The following is a 21911-nucleotide window of genomic DNA, read 5'->3' on the forward strand; positions in this document are numbered from 1 at the left end:
TGGAAGATCCCGTATCTGTTTATTGTTTTAATAGTGTTTTAGTGAGATTTTAAAGTTTGTAAAGACATACCTCGAAGTCGGATGGCTGAGGTGAACACGCAGTGTCTCAGAGAGAAGCCGAGGAGCCAAGCTCACAGCTGCCTTTTTTGACAGCTGCTGCAGGACGACGAATAATCCACTGATGTCTCCGGTAAGATATATATAACAATTTCCCCATCCAAAAACATTCTGGTTGACGTAGAGAAAACATGTTCGCTTGACCGCTCTGCTTCACAACAAACAAAGAAACACCGGCTGTGTTTCGGTGCTAAAGGCAGCTGCAATCCACCAACAGCATTGTTCCTTATAGTCTCCATTATTAAATGAACAAATTGCAAAAGATTCAGCAACACAGATGTCCAAAATACTGTGTAATTATGCGATTAAAGCAGGCGACTTTTAGCCGCTAGTGATGCAGCGCTAATATTTCCTGACATGCAGTGACGTCATGCGTACAAGTCATCATTCCGCGACGTTTTCAAAAAGAACCTCGCGGGAAATTTAAAATTGCAATTCAGGAAACTAAAAAGGCCGTATTGGCATGTGTTGAAATGTTAATATTTCATCATTGATATATAAACTATCAGACTGCGTGGTCGGTAGTAGTGGGTTTCAGTAGGCCTTTTAAGTTATTGAGCAATAGCACAAACATTCATGTCATTTCCAAAACAAGATTGTCAGAGACATTTTAAGTGTCAAATAAAAATGAGCTGCATAATAGGTTACTACGGACGTTATGAAATTCTCTCCATTCTCTAGAGCAGGGGTCACCAACCTTTTTGAAACCAAGAGCTACTTCTTGGGTTCTGATCAATGCGAAGGGCTACCAGTTTGATACACACTTAAATAAATTGCCCAAAATAGCCAATTTGCTCAATTTACCTTTAATAAATACATATATATATATATATATATATATATATATATATATATATATATATATATATATATATATATATATATATATATATATATAATAAAATGGGTATTTCTGTCTGTCATTCCGTCATACATTTTTTTTTTCCTTTTATGGAAGGTTTTTTGTAGAGAATAAATGAGGGAAAAAACTAATTTTAAACTTAATTGAACGGTTTAAAAGAGGAGAAAACAGGAAAAAAATGAAAATTTAATTTTGAAACATAGTTTATCTTCAAATTCGATTCTTTAAAATTCCAAATTCAACCCAAAAAAAGAAGAGAAAAACTAGCTAATTAAAATCTTATTGAAAAAATTTAAAAATGAATTTATTGAACATCATTAGTAATTTTGGTCTTCACTTGGTAAGTGAAGACCCAGTCTTTAAAATATTTTCTTGAATTTTCAAATTCTATTTGAGTTGTGTCCCTCTTAGAATTAAAAATGTCGAGCAAAGCGAAACCAGCTAATTTAGCTAGCTACCTAAATCCTACCAAAAATTGCACCTGAAAATAAAAATGTGTGCAAAATATGGTAAGTTTTCGGGTGTGCTATATCCTTTTCAATGGTTATAGTTGGCAGAGTAATATTGGGAATATTGATAAGAAGGTTAGATGAAGTATTACACTAATTGCAGTTGTTCCATCCAAACATAAAATACAAGATAAGATAATAATATTTTGTTATGATCGTTTAGAACACGGTGGTCCAAACTAATTTGGCCCACGAAACCCCAGGCATCTGCCCTGAGGGGTGTTTCCAATTTAATAGTATGATCCGACTGCTGCAAAGCCAGTAAATCAGATAAATGACTGTTGTGTTTTCACTTTTAAGACCAAAAAAAAATAAAATAAAAATAAAAATAATACAAAATAAAGTCAAAAAACATGATCACACACACAACAACCTGCTTACTGAACTTGGTGGATTTTATGAAAAACTTCCACCTCCATAAACTAAAAAAAAATACACTCATTTAAGCCATTACAATGCATGATGGGAAAAAATGCCAAACACTCACCACGCTTACCCATGTTTTTGCATTTTAGCTGCTTGATATTTCTGACTAATTAAGCAACTTTAAAGAGGTCATCATGGAAGTAAACAAGGTAGGTTTCGAACTTTTACGCAATCTGTGATTATTGTGGGTTCCAATGTGAAAGGTACCCATCCTTACTGCATAACAATAGAAAAAAGTCGAAATTTGCGGCATCGCCAATTGCTTATGCACAGGCTCACTAATCAGACATGTCAGATTAGAAGTGCAATTGCTCCGACTGCCAGTTAGTAATAAAATTGTCACCTTGCGTTAAAGCCTACCGAGGGCCGGGGATTTTTCCTTTTTTTTTTTAACATAAAAAAAGGGTTATTTCTTTTGGCTGACTGACAAAAGAAAAACAGCAAAAACAAATGTCTGCTGCAGAGGACGCTGGTTCTCAGGAGGATTTGAATTAATAGACTTGAAATAAGTGTACTAAAGTGTCTGCCTTTTTATCATTTCCCCAGCGTTTGTGTTTCGTGCACTTTTATATTCACAGTTGTCCTCAGTTTGTACTCAAATAGTGTGAATTTTTTTTTTTTATTATCATCATTCAAACCTACGTCGGTTTTCAATTTCTTGATTCTGAAATGGCCTTTTGCACGTTTTCTTCCCTCACCTGGGAGGTGAGGGGAGCAGTGGGCAGCAGTGGTGCCACGCCCGGGAATCATTTTTGGTGATTTAACCCCCAATTCCAACCCTTGATGCTGAGTACCAAGCACGGAGTGGGTCCGATTTTTATAGTCTTTGGTGTGACTCGGCCGGGGTTTGAACTCACAACCTACCGATCTCAAGGCGGACACTCAAACCATTGAGTATGGTCGACTTGGACTAGAATCTCGGGAAATTTCTGATAGAATAATTGTTTCTAAGTCATCACAAAAACTTTGTGTTGAAATGAGTTCCCAGCAAGAAGACAACAAGCTGTCTTTGAACCTACCAAGAATAAACTCCACTATGTAGGGGGTAAGCAACATGAAGGTGTTTCTGTTTCTTTCATGTATTGTAATCAACAGAAATATTTTGTTTTAACCCGAGAACTACAAAGCAGAGAGAAGGCAGGATCTGCCCAAGTTCCAGGCGATCTCTTTTTTAACTTTTTTCCGAACCTCCTCTTTGAACTGTATTACGGCCTTTTCTGTGAACGGTTTATGACCCCCGTCCCTTTGGAAGCAGCTGTTGACATGTGGTCAGAGAAAGTCCAAATAAAGGAGGAAGCGTGCAATTTTTCGCCAGAGCGTGGGTGACTCTGTGAGAGGTTACACGTTTCTCCTCAAATCGAGCAAAATTGAATTCTGTATCAGTTTAATTCCTTGCTTCTTGTCCTGTTTGATCATCATAATCATAATCATCATCAATTGCAGACCTTAAGATTCATTAAACATATAAAAACATAATACAAAATATTAAAAACAGAACACTAAAACATAAAAAAAAATAAAACATAAAAAAATAAAATATATATATATACAGTGGGGCAAAAAAGTAATTAGTCAGCCACCGATTGTGCAAGTTCTCCCACTTAAAATGATGACAGAGGTCTGTAATTTTCATCATAGGTACACTTCAACTGTGAAAGACAGAATGTGAAAAAAAAATACAGGAATTCACATTGTAGGAATTTTAAAGAATTTATTTGTAAATTATGGTGGAAAATACGTATTTGGTCAACCATTCAAAGCTCTCACTGATGGAAGGAGGTTTTGGCTCAAAATCAAAGTCCCCTTAGCAGAAAAACAGCCCTAAAGCATGATGTTTCCACCCCCATGCTTCACAGTAGGTATGGTTTTCATGGGATGCAACTCAGTATTCTTCCTCCAAACACGACGAGTTGAGTTTATACCAAACTGGATACATGGATGATACAGCAGAGGATTGGGAGAAAGTCATGTGGTCAGAGAAAACCAAAATAGAACTTTTTGGTATAAACTCAACTCGTCGTGTTTGGAGGAAGAAGAATACTGAGTTGCATCCCAAGAACACCATACCTACTGTGAAGCATGGGGGTGGAAACATCATGCTTTGGGGCTGTTTTTCTGCTAAGGGGACAGGACGATCGATCCGTGTTAAGGAAAAAATGAATGGGGCCATGTATCGTGAGATTTTGAGCCAAAACCTCCTTCCATCAGTGAGAGCTTTGAATGGTTGACCAAATACTTATTTTCCACCATTATTTACGAATACATTCTTTAAAATTCCTACAATGTGAATTCCTGGATTTTTTTTTCACATTCTGTCTCTCACAGTTGAAGTGTACCTATGATGAAAATTACAGACCTCTGTCATCATTTTAAGTGGGAGAACTTGCACAATCGCTGGCTGACTAAATACTTTTTTGCCTCACTATATATATATATATATATTTTATGTTTTATTTTTTTTTATGTTTTAGTGTTCTGTTTTTAATATTTTGTATTGTGTTTTTATATGTTTAATGAATCTTAAGGTCTGCAATAAAGATTGATGATGATGATGATGATGATGATGATGATAAAACAGGACAAGAAGCAAGGAAATAAACAGAGACAGAATTAAATTTTGCTCGATTTGAGGAGAAACGTGTAACCTCTTACAGTGTCGCCCACGCTCTGGCGAAAGATTGCGCGCTTCCTTCTTTATTTGGACTTTCTCTGACCACATGTCAACAGCTGCTTCCCAAGGGACGGGGGTCATAAACTGCTCACAGAAAAGGTCGTAATGTGAATTCCTGGATTTTTTTTTTCACATTCTGTCTCTCACAGTTGAAGTGTACCTATGATGAAAATTACAGACCTCTGTCATCATTTTAAGTGGGAGAACTTGCACAATCGGTGGCTGACTAAATACTTTTTGCCCCACTGTATATACTGTATATATATATTTTTTTTAATGTTTTATTGTTTTTTATGTTTTAGTGTTCTCTTTTTAATATTTTATATTGTGTTTTTATATGTTTAATGAATCTTAAGGTCTGCAATAAAGATTGATGATGATGATGATGATAAAACAGGACAAGAAGCAAGGAAATAAACAGAGACAGAATTCAATTTTGCTCGATTTGAGGAGAAACGTGTAACCTCTTACAGTGTCACCCACGCTCCGGCGAAAAATGTTGCGCTTCCTTCTTTATTTGGACTATCTCTGACCACATGTCAACAGCTGCTTCCAAAGGGACGGGGGTCATAAACCGCTCACAGAAAAGGTCGTAATGTGAATTCCTGGATTTTTTTTTTCACATTCTGTCTCTCACAGTTGAAGTGTACCTATGATGAAAATTACAGACCTCTGTCATCATTTTAAGTGGGAGAACTTGCACAATCGGTGGCTGAATAAATACTTTTTTGCTCCACTGTATATATATATATATGTATTTTTTTTTTAAACATACAGAAAATAAATAAATAAATATACACGGTATAGCTCGGTTGGTAGAGTGGCCGTGCCAGCAACTAGAGGGTTGCAGGTTCGATTCCCGCTTCTGCCATCCTAGTCACTGCCGTTGTGTCCTTGAGCAAGACACTTTTCCCACCTGCTCCCAGTGCCCCCCACACTGGTTTAAATGTAACTTAGATATTGGGTTTCACTATGTAAAGCGCTTTGAGTCACTAGAGAAAAGCACTGTATAAATATAATTCACTTCACTAAACAAATGTATAACAAATAAAAAATAAAAAAAAATAATAGATGTCATCAGTGTTTGAACCTGACAAGTACACTAAAAAGGCGTTCAGCTTTCGTCTTTCTCGATCTCTAAACTGCTTTTAAGGAGCATGGCAGGTGAGCTCCAACCGTGGGGTGAAGCCGCCTCGCCCCGCAGTCTTCTGACATTTGAGCGAGAGCCCGGCTATTCCCGGGGGGGGCCGGAGCAGATCAAGGTAGTTCGCTGGAAGAATAGTTCCTCTTGATCGGAATGGCAATGACGCCCTCGGAGCGCCAAAGACCAAAGCGGGGCGGGGGGGCAAAAAAAAAAAAAAAAAGCAAGACAGAACAAACCCAGCTCGAGTCGATCAATGTGACCATGGCAACAAGAGGTCCTAGATTGACTGGAGATTGTTAATGAGATGATTGGCAGATATCTAATTAGCTAAAACGTAGATTACCCCTCAAACATCACTTGGATTTACAGTTTTTATCCCCCCTTCCCTGGCATCAACAAGATTTTCAACCCTTTGTAGGATTTTCCCCCCGTTCCAATATCGTGTGCACTGATTGGCCGCTTCATGTTGAGACGAGTGGGTAATTCAGTCTTGATTACAAACTGGTATGTTAAAATCAAGATGTAATTTTCTCGTCAGTGTGACGTTTACATAGACTATTCCTGGTTGTCGCGCTCGCTGTCACTCGGGGGTGTCCTCCAGTGTCAAACCCCACCCCGTAATAATCTCTCGCGGTTTGAAATTGTAATGAGTGGAACCTGTCCACTCGGTCGTGAAGTGACAACGTGCCATTTGTGTCATCTACCTCTACTTTCAACGTGAAAAGCGGACTAGGACGAAGTGCGTTTTATTTGCAGAACCCCGCGCGCTCAGCCTACAATCACGTCAGTTTACGACACGCTCATGTCGAGTTTATCTCTGTTGTAGTTAACAGATCATGACTGGTGGGAGGAGAAAAAAGCATCAATTAAGTAACGAATCAAAGATTTGACTTTGTGGCTGTTTATATTGTGCTCGGCTGCTGTTGTCAATAACTGGTGGGAGGAATGAGGTCACAAATTATCATGTGTCCGTGAGCATGAGCCTAAATGACGGAAGATACGTGGATTCTGACTTTGTGGCTTTTTTTTTTTTTTATTTCTATTAGACACGGTGGTGGTTATTATTAATAACTGGAGCGGGGCATGGGCGAGTTTATTTTCTGACTTATCCATGTGGTGAGGAGGCATTGCATGTGCTTTTGCGTGAGCGTTTGCGAGTACTCTGACAGAATCATCATACAACTTTTATTTATCAAGGCGATGCTTATCATTAATAACTGGTGGGCGGAAAGATGGCTTTAATTTGCCGACTAGTCTATATAGTGAGAAGCTGTTGCATGTGTTTGTGTGTTAGCGTTTGAGGTTATGCTGAGATTGTCCTTCCGTTTGTATCATGCACAGTGGTGGTTTTCATTAATAACTGGTGAGGGGTAGGAGTGCAGTAATTTGCGTATTTGTCGGAGTGGTGAGGAGTCATTTGCATGTGCTTTCGCGTGAGCATTTGCGAGTACTCTAACGAAGTCATTATACAATTTCCATTCTTCAAGGTGATGGTTATCATTAATAACTGGCAAGCGGGTAGATGGCTTTAATTTTCCCTTGCAAGTCTATTTAGTGAGAAGGCCTAGCATGTGCTTGTGCATTTTTGTTTGAGAGTACGCTGACATGGTCCCTCTCTTTGTATCATGCAAAGTGGAGGCTGTCATTAATAACTGGTGAGGAGAAGGAGTGCACTAATTTTCAGATTTGTCCATGTGGTGAGGATCCATTTGCATGTGCTTTTGCATGAGCGTTTGCGAGTACTCTGACAGAATCATCATACAATTTTTATTTATCAAGGCGATGCTTATCATTAATAACTGGTGGGCGGAAAGATGGCTTTAATTTGCCGACTTGTCTATATAGTGAGAAGCCGTTGCATGTGTTTGTGCGTTAGCGTTTGAGGTTACGCTGACATGGTCCTTCTGTTTATATTATGCAAAGTGGTGGTTATCATTAATAACTGGTGAGGGAAAGGAGTGCACTAATTTTCGGATTCATCCGTGTGGTGAGGAGCCATTTGAATGTGGTTTTGCGTGAGCGTTTGAGAGTACTCTAACGGAGTCATTATGCAATTTCCATTCTATAAGGTGACGGTTATCATTAATAACTGGCAGGCGGAAAGATGGTCTTATTTTCTCTTATAAGTCTATTTAGTGAGAAGGCCTAGCATGTGTTTGTGCATTTTTGTTCGAGAGTGTGCTGACACTGTCCTTCTGTTTGTATAATGCAAAATGGTGGTTATCATTAATAACTGGTGAGGAGAAGGAGTGCACTAATTTTCGGATTTGTCTGTATGGTGAGGAGCCATTTGCATGTGCTTCTGCATGAGCGTTTGCGAGTACTCTGACAGAGTCATCATACAACTTTTATTTATCGAGGCGATGCTTATCATTAATAACTGGTGGGCGGAAAGATAGCTTTAATTTTCTGACTAGTCTATATAGTGAGAAGCCGTTGCATGTGTTTGTGCGTTAGCATTTGAGGTTACGCTGACATAGTCCTTTTGTTTATATCATACAAAGTGGTGGTTATCATTAATAACTGGTGAGGGAAAGGAGTGCACTAATTTTTGGATTTATCCATGTGGTGAGGAGCCATTTGCATGATGTTTTGCGTGAGCGTTTGCGAGTACTCTAACGGAGTCATTATGCAATTTCCATTCTTCAAGGTGATGGTTCATTAATAACTGGCAGGCGGAAGGATGGCTTTAATTTTTTGACTAGTCTATTTAGTGAGAAGGCCTAGCATATGCTTGTGCGTTTTTGTTTGAGGGTACGCTAACTCAGTTATTCTGTTTATATCATTTGGGGTGGTGGTCATCATCAATAACGGGTGGGGGTGGGGGGTACACAGGTGTGCTAATTTTCCGGTTCTTCCGTGTGGTGAGGAGGCACTTGCATGTGCTTTTGCCCAAGTGTATGAATGAGGGTATGCTGACAATGTCATTGTGCAGTTTCTATCAATCAAAGCCATGGTTATCATTAATAACTGGCGGGCGGCATTAATTTTCTGACTAGACTATATAGTGAGAATGCCTTGCATCTGCTTGTGCGTTTTTGTTTGAGAGTACAATAACTCGATCATTCTGTTTTGGGGACGGCGTGGCGCAGTTGGGAGAGTGGCCGTGCAAGCAACCCGAGGGTCCGTGGTTCAATCCCCACCTAGTACTAACTTCGTCACGTCCGTTGTGTCCATTAGCAAGACACTTCACCATTGCTCCTGATGGATGGTGTTTAGCGCCTTGCATGGCAGCTCATTCCATCAGTGTGTGAATGTGTCTGTGAATGGGTGAATGTTGAAGTAGTGTCAAAGCGCTTTAAGTACCTTGAAGGTAGGAAAACGCTATATAAGTACAACCCATTTACCATTTTATATCATGTGAGGTGATGGTCATCATTAATAACTGGTGGGGGGTGCACCACATGTGCTCAAGCACACTACAGAAAACCACTGTCAGCAACTAGAGTTTGTTGCTACATCTGTAAGTGCAAGTTAAAACTCTACTATGCAAAGCCAAAGCTATTTATCAACAACACCCAGAAATGCCGCCGGCTTCGCTGGGCCCGAGCTCACCTAAGTTGGACCGATGCAAAGTGGAAGAGTTTTTTATGGTCTGTTGAGTCCACAATTCAAATTGTTTTTGCAAACTGTGGACGTTGTGTCCTCCGGACCAAAGAGGAAAAGAACCATCTGGATTGTTATAGGCGCAAAGTTGAAAAGCCAGCATCTGTGATGGTATGGGGGTGTATTAGTGCCCAAGGCACAGGTAACTTACACGTCGGTGAAGGCACCATTAAGGCTGAAAGGTACATACAGGTTTTGGAGCGCCATATATTGCCATCCAAGCAACGTTATCATGGACGCCCCTGCTTATTTCAGCAAGACAGTGCCAAGCCACGTGTTACAACAGCATGGCTTCATTGTAAGAGTGTAGGTACTAGACTGGCCTGCCTCCCATTGAAAATGTGTGGTGCATTATGAAGCCTAAAATACCACAACGGAGACTCCGGACTGTTCATCAAGCAAGAATGGGAAAGAATTCCACCTGAAAAGCTTCAAAAATTGGGCTCCTCAGTTCCCAAATGTTTACTGAGTGTTGTTAAAAGGAAAGACCATGTAACACAGTGGTAAAAATGCCCCTGTGCCAACTTTTTTGCAATGTATTGCTTTCATTATATTCTAAGTTAATGATTGTTTGGAACATTAAATATCTTGTCGAATATAAGTTGAAAAAGATTTTGCAAATCATTGTATTCAGTTTTTATTTACCATTTACACAACGTGCCAACTTCACTGGTGTTATGAGCAGTAATTTACCTCACTTTACTTTACATGGACCGGACTATATCCATCGACTCACACCTCAGTCGGGACTTGGCCGGGGAACACGTTCTATTTCAAGACAAACACACGGAAAAAATCTCTTACACAGGTGCAAGAGAGTTATCGTGCATTAAACAATGGCGGCCGTCCCACCGGGTGCCCGGCGTGTGTCTTTGTTTGGCGGGACTAATCTCCCGCACCTAATGTTTTAATGCCATTGTTGCAATCTGCTCAGAGACTAAAGCCTGTTTAATATACCGCCAGTTTAAACAGGCTACTGTCAGCTTAGCGCGCCGGAAAATGAGCATGAACATGTCAGGGTCTCGCGTTTATGGCGAGCCGTCCAAATGCAAATGTGATTACCGGCCGGCCATATGTTTGCTGGGAAATACTTGCAAAGAGAGGGCGAAAAAATAAACACATAAAAAAATAAAAGATTAGAAATGATTGTCTCGTCGTGATCCAGTGGAATGAGTAAATTGAAACGGCATGGTAAGTAATGCCATTAGCGGAGGTGGAGCCAACATGTAATTGTGCTGTTTGGACGTCGGCCATGTTAGCGCTGTTGGCGAGCGTGCAGGGCAAAAAGTCAGTGTTCAAAAACAAGAAACAAACATACAAAAATGAGGGGTATTTTATTTGAACTAAGCAAAATTATCTGCCAATAGAACACACAAATTAGGCATGTCAAGACTTTCCAAAACAAGTTAAATTAGCTAACCTCAATGAACCCAAAAATTACTATATTCTCACTAATAACAACTGTACCACTATATGAGTACGTATTTTCTATAGTTTCAGTGAAAATAAAACAGCAAAGTCCATTTGGCCGCCATCTATTTTAATTTTAAAACACAGTGGTGTCAAAGTCATGATTTTTTTTTTTTTCATGCTTGAAATAAGAAAAGTGTTAAAGTGTTAAGGTTTAAACAGGGGGAGTTGACGGCAGACTGACACCAGGTGGCATTAATGTCCAATATATATATATATATATATATATATATATATATATATATATATATATATATATATATATCCATCCATCCATTGTCTAGCGCTTATTCCCTTGTGGGGTCGCGGGGGGAGCAGGAGCCTATCTCAGCTACAATCGGGCGGAAGGCGGGGTACACCCTGGACAAGTCGCCACCTCATCGCAAGGCCAACACAGATAGACAGACAACATTCACGCTCACATTCACACACTAGGGCCGATTTAGTGTTGCCAATCAACCTATCCCCAGGTGTATGTCTTTGGAGGTGGGAGGAAGCCGGAGTACCCGGAGGGAACCCACGCATTCACGGGGAGAACATGCAAACTCCACACAGAAAGATCCCGAGCATGGGATTGAACCCAGGACTACTCAGGACCTTCGTATTGTGAGGCAGACGCACTAACCCCTCTGCCACCGTGAAGCCTATATGTATATATATATATATATATATATATATATATATATATATATATATATATATAATACAATACTATAACTAGGGAAATGGAGTGTGAACGAGATCGAAGAGTGTGTATGGTGTAAGGCTATGTGTAGGATTTAACCGTAAGTGTTGGAGGTGCGTGTTGAGAGAAGCGGTGCAGTCTGACAGGCAGGGTAGTCCAGGGGCGGAAGCGGGGTCGAGAGGCAGGAGTGAGTCGTCATTGTCCGGGGCGAGCGAGGAGTGAAAAACCAGGAAGCACGAGGAAAACAGGGAAGATCCTGGAGCACATGACACACAGCGTGACTCGGGAATGAACACAGGAGGGTACGGAAGGCTATACTCCGGACCCGGCATGCCAAGTTGTGCAGGCTTATGAAGGCAGGCCCTTCATTATTGTTGGTGAATGATTACAGCTGGCGGCCGCTGTAGGGCAGAGACGCGCGTGGAGCGTCCCTGGGCGTGTCCTGAGGTGCGCTCACTGGAGCGCACAAACGGGTGAGCGCGATTGGAAAGGGTCTGAGCCGTAACAAAAAGATCACTTTAAAAAAAATAGTTTTATACTTGTGAGTGTCAAGCATGTTTTACTCAATATAAGTCATAAAATCTCAGCGACAAGCTGTAATATCTTACTGAGAACATTTAGAACCAAAAACCTTAAAACAAGTAAAACACTAACATAAAATCTTATGTATGGCCGCGCAAGTCCCGGGATGCCCAAAATGTCCATAACACACTCAGCCGAGTCCCACGGGGAGGAGGGATAGAAGTTGGAAAAGTCAGCAAAAGTCCCAAAAATGTTCAAAATACCTACCCAGGTTCGAGTCCTACAAGTCCCGCCGCCGGCCTCGCAACTTCTGGGTGCCCAAAATGGCCATAACACACCCAGCCGAGTTCCACGGGGAAGTGGGGGATAAAGTTGGAAAAGTCGGCAAAAGTCCCAAAAATGTCCAAAAGTCCCACCGCCGAACGGGACTCGGCTGGGTGTGTTATGGACATTTTGGGCATCCCGGGACTTGCGGGATTCGAACCTGGGTAGGTATTTTGAAAATTTTTGGGGACTTTTGCCGACTTTTTTCACTTTTTTCCCCCCACTTCCCGTGGGACTTTTCTGGGTGAGTTTTGGACATGTTTTGCATCATACAAGTGTAAAATAGTGTCAAGCATGTTTTACTCAATATAGGTCATAAAATCTCAGCAACAAGCTTTAATATCTTACTGTGATCATTCAGGACCAAAACCCTTAAAACAAGTAAAACACTCTAACATAAACATTTTTTATGTATGGCCACGCAAGTCCCGGGATGCCCAAAATGTCCATAACACACCCAGCCGAGTCCCACGGGGAGAGGGGATAAAAATTGCAAAAGTCGGGAAAAATCCCCAAATATTTTCAAAATACCTACCCAGGTTCGAGTCCCACATGGAGTGCCACAAGCTTTAAAACTTGCGGCACTCGAACTCGGGAGTGATTTTTAAACATTTTACCGACTTTTCTCACTTTTCTCCCCGCCTTCCTGTGGGACTTTGCTGGGCGCATTTTGGGGCATTTTTGGCATCCCAGCCAGCAGTGGGACTTGTGGGACTCGAACCTGAGTAGGTATTTTGGACATTTTTGGGACTTTTGCCGACTTTTTCCAACTATTATCCCCCAATTCCCCTGGGACTCAGCTGGGTGTGTTATGGACACTTTGGGCATGGGACTTAAACATAAAATTTTATCTTAGAGCCTTTTAATTGTTTTAAGGGTTTTGGTTCTACATGTTCTCACTAAGATATTACAGCTTGTTGCTAAGATGTTATAACCTATATTGAGTAAAACATGCTTGACACTAATTTTCTCTAAATGTCCAAAACTCACCCAGCAAAGTCCCAAGGAAAGTGGGGGAAAAGTGAAAAAAGTCGGCAAAAGTCCCCAATATGTTCGAACTACCTACCCAGGTTCGAGTACCGCAAGTCGTGGGATGCCCAAAATGCCCATAACACACCCAGCCGAGTCCCACGGGGAGGGGACAAAAAATTATGAAATGTCGGCAAAAGTCCCAAAAATGTTCAAAATACCTACCCAGGTTCGAGTCCCACATGGAGTGCCAAAAGCCTTAAAACTTGTGGCACTCGAACTCGGGAGTGATTTTTGAAAATTTTACAGACTTTTCTCACTTTTCTCCCCGGCTTCCCGTGGGACTTTGCTGGGCGCGTTTTGGACATTTTGGCCATCCCAGCCGGCAGTGGGACTTGTGGGACTCGAACCTGAGTAGGTATTTTGGAAATTTTTAGGACTTTTGCCGACTTTTTCCAACTTTTATCCCCCACTTCCCCTTGGACTCGGCTGGGTGTGTTATGGACATTTTGGGCATGGGACTTAAACATCAAATTTTATGTTAGAGCTTTTTACTTGTTTTAAGTGTTTTGGTCTTTAATGTTCTCAGTAAGATATTACAGCTTGTTGCTGAGATTTTATCACCTATATTGAGTAAAACATGCTTGAAACTATTTTTGTCCAAATGTCCAAAACACACCCAGCAATGGTGCACAGGAAGGCAGGGGAAGAAGAGGGGAAAAGGCGGCCAAAATGGTCAAAAGTCCCAATTTTGTATTTGTATTATGCGAAAAATGTCCAAAACTCACCCAGCAAAGTCCTACGGGAAGTGGAGGGAAAATGTGAAAAAAAAATCCACAAAAATGTTCGAAATGTCGGTCAAATGTTTAAAAATCACTCCAGAGTTCGAGTGCCACAAGTTTTAAGGCATGTGGCACACCATGTGTTGACTCGAACCTGCGAAGGTATTTTGAACATTTTTGGGACTTTTGTCGACATTTCATAATTTTTTGTCCCCTCCCCGTGGGACTCGGCTGGGTGTGTTATGGACATTTTGGGCATCCCGGGACTTGCATGGCTCGATCCTGGGTAGGTATTTCGAACATTTTTGGGGACTTTTGCTGACTTTTTTAACTTTTTTCCCCCACTTCCCATTGGAATTTTCTGGGTGTGTTTTGGACAAGTCCCTTTGTTGGCCGGGATGCCCAAAAATGCACCCAGTAAAGTCCCACAGGAAGGCGGGGAGAAAAGTGAGAAAAGTCGGTAAAACGTTCAAAAATCACTCCATGTGGGACTCGAACCTGGGTAGATATTTTGAACATTTTGGGACTTTTGCCGACATGTCCAACATTTATGTCCCCTCTCCGTGGGACTCGGCAGGGTGTGTTATGGAAATTTTGGGCATCCCGGGACTTGAGGGACCTGAACCTGGGTAGGTATTTCGAACATTTTTGGGGACTTTTGCCGACTTTTTCTTTATTTTGGGGACTTTTGCCGACTTTTTCTTTACTTTTTTCCCCCACTTCCTGTGGGACTTTACTGGGTGAGTTTTGGACATTTGGACAAAAATAGTGTCAAGCATGTTTTACTCGATATAGGTTATAAAATCTTAGCAACAAGCTGTAATATCTTACTGAGAACATGTAGAACCAAAACCCTTAAAACAAGTAAAACGCTCTAACATAAAATTTTATCTTTAAGTCCCATGCCCAAAATGTCCATAACACACCCAGCCGAGTCCTAGGGGAAGTGGGGGAAAAAGTTGGAAAAAGTCGGCAAAAGTACCAAAAATATCCAAAATACCTACTCAGGTTCGAGTCCCACAAGTCCCACTGCCGGCCAGGATGCCCAAAATGTCCAAAACGCGGGCAGGAAAGTCCAACGGGAAGCCAGGGAGAAAAGTCAGTAAAATGTTTAAAAATCACTCCCGAGTTCGAGTGCCACAGGTTTTAAGGCATGTGGCACTCCATGTGTTGACTCGAAACTGCGAAGGTATTTTGAACATTTTTGGGTCTTTTTCCGACTTTTCCAACTTTTATCCCCCCTCCCCATGCGACTCGGCTGGGTGTGTTATGGACATTTTGGGCATCCCGGGACTTGCATGGCTCGATCCTGGGTAGGTATTTCGAACATTTTTGGGGACTTTTGCTGACTTTTTTCACTTGTTTCCCCCACTTCCCATTGGAATTTGCTGGGTGTGTTTTGGACAAGTCCCTTTGTTGGCTGGGATGGCCAAAAATGCACCCAGTAAAGTCCCACAGGAAGGCGGGGAGAAAAGTGAGAAAAGTCGGTAAAACGTTCAAAAATCACACATGGGTTTGAGTGCCACAAGTCTTAAGAGTTGTGGCACTCCATGTGGGACTCGAACCTGGGTAGGTATTTTGAACATTTTGGGACTTTTGCCGACATTTCCAACATTTATGTCCCCTCCCCGTGGGACTCGGCAGGGTGTGTTATAGAAATTTTGGGCATCCCGGGACTTGCGGTACTCGAACCTGGGTAGGTAGTTCGAACATATTGGGGACTTTTGCCGACTTTTTTCACTTTTTCCCCCAGTTTCTGTGGGACTTTACTGGGTGAGTTTTGGACATTTGGACAAAAATAGTGTCAAGCATGTTTTACTCAATATAGGTTATAAAATCTTAGCAACAAGCTGCAATATCTTACTTAGAACATGTAGAGCCAAAACCCTTAAAACAAGTCAAACGCTCGAACATAAAATTTTATGTTTAAGTCCCATGCCCAAAATGTCCATAACACACCCAGCCGAGTCCTAGGAGAAGTGGGGAAAAAAGTTGGAAAAAGTCGGCAAAAGTCCCAAAAATATCCTGGGTAGGTATTTCGAACATTTTTGGGGACTTTTTTCACATTTTTCCCTCCACTTCCCGTAGGACTTTGCTGGGTGAGTTTTGGACATTTTTCAAAATACAAAATTGGGACTTTTGACCATTTTGGCCGCCTTTTCCCCTCTTCTTCCCCTGCCTTCCTGTGCACCATTGCTGGGTGTGTTTTGGACATTTGGACAAAAATAGTTTCAAGCCTGTTTTACTCAATATAGGTCATCAAAATCTCAGCAACAAGCTGTAATATCTTACTGAGATCATTCAGGATCAAAACCCTTAAAACAAGTACAACACTCCAACATAACATCTGCTCAGTGAGAAGAATTATCTTATCAGACAGAAAATAAGCAAACCTCACCCTTATTTGAGATATTTCATCTTACTTAGTTCAGTTTTTTCAGTGTGGATCTTTATTTTTCTGTTGTGCAGAGAGTAAACATCCATCCTCATCGAGCGTCTCGCTCCGCGTTAGCTGCAGTTCCTCGCTCCTGATTTATGCTTCATTAGTGTCAGGCCAGCTCATTCCGATAAAAGCTCCCCCCCGGCCCCCCTGAGTTTGGGTAACACATTAGGGCGCCTTCTGAGCTTGTCTTCCCGCCCTCTCCCTCGCAGGGACGTACGTGACGCAGGTGACGGCCACCGACGCCGACGACCCCACGTATGGGAACAGCGCCAGGGTGGTGTACAGCATCCTGCATGGACAGCCGTACTTCTCCGTCGACCCCAAAACTGGTAAGAGCCTTTTTGATACCGATCATTTCCGATATTACATTTGAAAGCATTCATCGGCCGATAATACCGCCAGTCCGATTTTATCGGACGTCTCCACATATGAGTGTTGATGACACGGCTTTGCAACAGTTGATATTCTAGCTTCAAGGATGTTTTACTCGATATAGGTCATCAAATCTCAGCAACAACACTGCAAAAACTGAAATCCAAGTAAGATTAAATATCTACAATAATGGTGATATTTCCTATTTTCTGTCTGATAAGATTATTCTTCTCACTAAGTTTCAAGTTTAAGTGCTGCTGATCCGCCTCCGCTTGGGATGGTTTCCTGCTGGCTCCGCTGTGAACGGGACTCTCGCTGCTGTGTTGGATCCGCTTTGGACTGGACTCTCGCGACTGTGTTGGATCCATTGTGGATTGAACTTTCACAGTATCATGTTAGACCCGCTCGACATCCATTGCTTTCCTCCTCTCCAAGGTTCTCATAGTCATCATTGTCACCGACGTCCCACTGGGTGTGAGTTTTTCCTTGCCCTTATGTGGGCCTACCGGGGATGTCGTAGTGGTTTGTGCAGCCCTTTGAGACACTAGTGATTTAGGGCTATATAAGTAAACATTGATTGATTGATTGAAGTTTATTCACATTACAATAATAGTGAATATCATCATTTAAAGATGTTGGTACGTGAAAGGGTCCCCCAAATAAGCTGGAAAAGCTTTTGACAGGGGGTCCAGAGGACAGTATATACATGGAATGTTGAAACATGGTCGCAAGCACAACAACAACAAAAAAAATAAATAAAAACAACAACAACGCTATATGATAAACACAAGATAATAGTACTAAAGCATACATTCACATATATACATACATTCATTCAACCATGCAAAACCCAACAGTAGTCTACCCCACATGAAACATTAAAGACAGGTGGTTAAAAGGTAAGTTTTCAGTTAAATTTTCTATGCAGATTTTATGTTAGAGTCTTTTACTTGTTTTAAGGGTTTTGCTCCAAAATGATCTCAGTAAGATATTACAGCTTGTTGCAGAGAAGTTATGACCTATATTGAGTAAAACTAGGGGTGTAACGGTACACAAAAAATTTGGTTCGTTACGTACTTCGGTTTAGAGGTCACGGTTCGGTTCATTTTCGGTACTGTAAGAAAACAACAAAATATACATTTTTGGGGTTATTTATTTACCAAATTTGTAAACAATACATTGGGAACACAATAATAATTCTGCCCACGTTAATCTACATTAAACTGCCTCAAGTTGTTGCTTTGATTAAATAAAATGACAAAACCTTTCTTCTTCATATAAAAAGTGCAACATTAAACAGTTTCAAGTCAACTCCATCCATCCATCCATTTCTACCGCTTATTCCCTTTTGGGTCGCGGGGGGCGCTGGCGCCTATCTCAGCTACAATCGGGCCAACTCCCCATGCTTAATTTATTACAGCATTTGGGAAGTCTGTAGTTGACTTTTATTATATACACACACGCGCGCACACACGCACGCACACGCAAGCACACACACAAAGCAAAATGAGCTAACGTAACGCTAAAAGCTAATTAGCCTTCACCTCAACCCAGAACTAGGAGAGAGCTGAGCTGCAGTTTAAATTTCTAGAACATGGGTGTCAAACTCAGGCCCGCGCCGTGTAATTTAATTTGGCCCTTGAGGCAATATCAAATTAACATTACAGCTGGCCCGCCGTTATCACACAGCAGCGGTGCCGCTGTAACCAGGGGCTCCGCTAGGGATTTTGGGCCCCATGAAAATAATCTTTACAGGGCCCCCAACACATAATTTCATATCATTTCATCATCATTAGGAACCTCTCTGGGCCCCCCTCCATCATGGGCACCTAGAATCCGTCTCCTTTAACCCCTTTTTCGGCGCCCCTGGCTGTAACACCACACTTTCTCACACTTGCCAATCTTCCCGAAGTTCAGTGCCCCTCCCGAAAATCTTCGAGGCAAGCAAGCATTCTCCCAATTTTCACCCTTTAGCATTCTCTACAACCTGTCGTCACTTCCGCATTTCCTCACTACAAACAGCGTGCAGGCACACTCGCATAATATATGCGGCTATTACAAACACATAAGTGAATGCAAGGCATACTTGGTCAACAGCCATACAGGTCACGCTGAGGGTGGCCGTATAAACAACTTTAACACTGTTACAAATATGCGCCACACTGTGAACTCACACCAAACAAGAATGACCAACACATTTCGGGAGAACATCTGCACTGTAACATAACATAAACACAACAGAACAAATACCCAGAAGCCCTTGCAGCACTAACTTTTTCGGGACGCTACAATATATTTTTATATTTACCTCATAAGGCTGCAAATAGAAAAGAGGTATTAAGTTTGTATTAAAATTTTATTTGATATGCCATTGATATCTTTCAATTATTATTATTATTATTATTTGAAACTTGATTTTACATGTCACTGTAAAGTTATATAAGCCTTGTTTGTTCAATATTCAATGCAAAACTTGTTTGTGTCCCTATTAAAAGGTTAATTTGTTCAACTTTGGCCCCCGGCTTTGTTCAGTTTTAAATTTTGGCCCACTTTGTATTTGAGTTTGACACCTCTGTTCTAGAAGGTCAACGGGCTCATAGTGATGTTTGTAATAGTTGTGACTGGGAAATGTTTTTTTTTATAATTTGGGGAGTGTACGATGTCAGCTGCTCACCTGCTACACACATATCTGATCACCTCGAAGCCGGAGAATTGACTCCATGCACTCTGAATACGCCCTGCTGATTGGCTTTGTATGTAACCAATCAGATGGTTGAATGTGGGCGGGACAATGCTGTGTGCTCACTGCTCAGACAGAGGCAGCTGCAGAGCAGCTTGTTAAGACTTTAGCTTACAAACACGTTCGATACACCTCCATACCGAACCGAAACCCCCGTACCGAAACGGTTTATTACAAATACACGTACCATTACACCCCTAAGTAAAACATGCTTGCAACTAGAATATCAACTGTTGCAAAACTATGTCTTCAACACTCACAAGTACATATTCATATAGTAGTACAGTTGGCACAGTACAGTAAACGGACAGTTAATATTTAAAGGGGAACATTAACACAATTTCAAAAGGGTTGAAAACAATAAAAATCAGTTCCCAGTGGCTTGTTGTATTTTTTGAATTTTTTTTCAAAATTTTACCGGTCTTGGAATATCCCTAAAAAAAGCTTTAAAGTGCTTGATTTTCGCTATTTGCAGTGCGAGTATCCATTTCCCTGTGACGTCATACAGTGCTGCCAATGTAAACAAACAATGGCGAATAGCACAGCAAGATATGGCGAAATTAGCTCGGATTCAGACTCGGATTTCAGCGGCTCAAGCGATTCAACAGATTACGCATGTATTGAAACGGATGGTTGGAGTAGGAAAGTATTGAAGAAGAAACTGAATCTATTGAGCGAATAGCTATTGACGCTATTCATAGCCATAGCATGGCCGAATAGCTGCGTTAGCATCGCCGGTAAAATGTGCGGACCAAACGATCAGGACTTTCGCATCTTGTGGCACTGTTGCAACTTAAATCCGTCGATTGGTAAGTGTTTTTTTTTTTCGCATTAAATGTGGGTGGAAGGAAACGTAATATAGTTGCAAATGCATCTGCAGGTTATCCATACATCTCTGTGCAATGTCTGCTTTAGCACCGCCGGTATATAGCATGTTAGCATCGATTAGCGTAGCATGTTAGCATCGATTAGCTGGCAGTCAACATCAACACAACTCACCTTTGTGATTTCGTTGACTTGATCGTTGCAAATGCATCTGCAGGTTATCCATACATCTCTGTGCCATGTCTGCTTTAGCACCGCCGATAAATAGCATGTTAGCGTCGATTGGCGTAGCATTTTAAAATCGATTAGCTGGCAGTCACGCCGCGACCAAATATGTCTGATTAGCACATAAGTCAACATCAACAAAACTCACCTCTGTGTTTTCGTTGACTTTATCGTTGCAAATGCATCTGCAGGTTATCCATACATCTCTGTGCCATGTCTGTCATCGCCGATAAAATATGGAGACACTCCGGTACATTCAATGGGGGTCTGGCGGCAGACACTTTCGCATCTTCGGGCCAGTGGTGCAACTTGAATCCCTCCCTGTTAGTGTTGTTACACCCTCCGAAAACACACCGACGAGGCACGATGTCTCCAAGGTTCCAAAAAATAGTCGAAAAAACGGAAAATAACAGAGCTCAGACTCCAATGTTTACAATGTGTTGAAAATGAAAATGGCGGCTGTATTACCTCGGAGAGGTCACATTCTGACGTCATCGCCACAGAGCGATAAACAGAAAGGCGTTTTATTCGCCAAAATTCACCCATTTAGAGTTCGGAAATCGGTTAAAAAAATATATGGTCTTTTTTCTGCACCATCAAGGTATATATTGACGCTTACATAGGTCTGGTGATAATGTTCCCCTTTAAACATTTAACACGTGACATTTCAAACAATTTTGAACAGAAATAGTTCATGCGCATTCAGATAAATTCTTCAAAATTACAATTAAAATGTTTTGGGCCCGTATATATGCTCACTACTTGACTGAAAGAGCACACACTTGGCGCGATGATGTCATGTTGTCGATGGAAAAATGCATTTTTCGACCATATAATTTGCCTGAGCGTCTATTAGACCCCGAGAGTAACAAGCGCTTGCCTTGTTGCCTTTCCATTAAGAACAAAAAATTACTTTTTAGTGTAAATTTGCTGGTTTTAAGGAATATAATGCCGAGCGCATATCATTATTTCCAATCCCATCCACTTTATTTATATAGCACATTTAAACAACAATAACGTTTCCAAAGTGCTGCACAGCCATGTTAAAAACAATATTATGCTCCACCAATGACTGAATAAAACAAAAAATGAATACAAATAAAACCAATAAAAACAATATACAAAAAATATGATTAAAAACTATTTTAAAGGGTAAAATCAATTAAAACAGTAAAATAAAAATCAAAGATTTTCAAGATAATGGCCCTAGCATTTACTT

General features: G+C 41.1%; 1 protein-coding gene across 1 annotated transcript in view; it reads left to right on the forward strand.

The window, feature by feature from the left end:
- Positions 1–21911, forward strand: part of LOC133569299 (cadherin-12-like) — a 343124-nt gene that overhangs the window by 150982 nt on the left and 170231 nt on the right. The window contains exon 4 of the mRNA XM_061921526.1: positions 16740–16859. Coding sequence (XP_061777510.1) covers positions 16740–16859 — 120 coding nt within the window. The remainder of the gene's footprint in view (positions 1–16739; positions 16860–21911) is intronic.

The sequence above is a fragment of the Nerophis ophidion genome, linkage group LG15 (genome assembly GCF_033978795.1).
Source record: "Nerophis ophidion isolate RoL-2023_Sa linkage group LG15, RoL_Noph_v1.0, whole genome shotgun sequence".
Classification (NCBI taxonomy): Eukaryota; Metazoa; Chordata; class Actinopteri; order Syngnathiformes; family Syngnathidae; genus Nerophis; species Nerophis ophidion.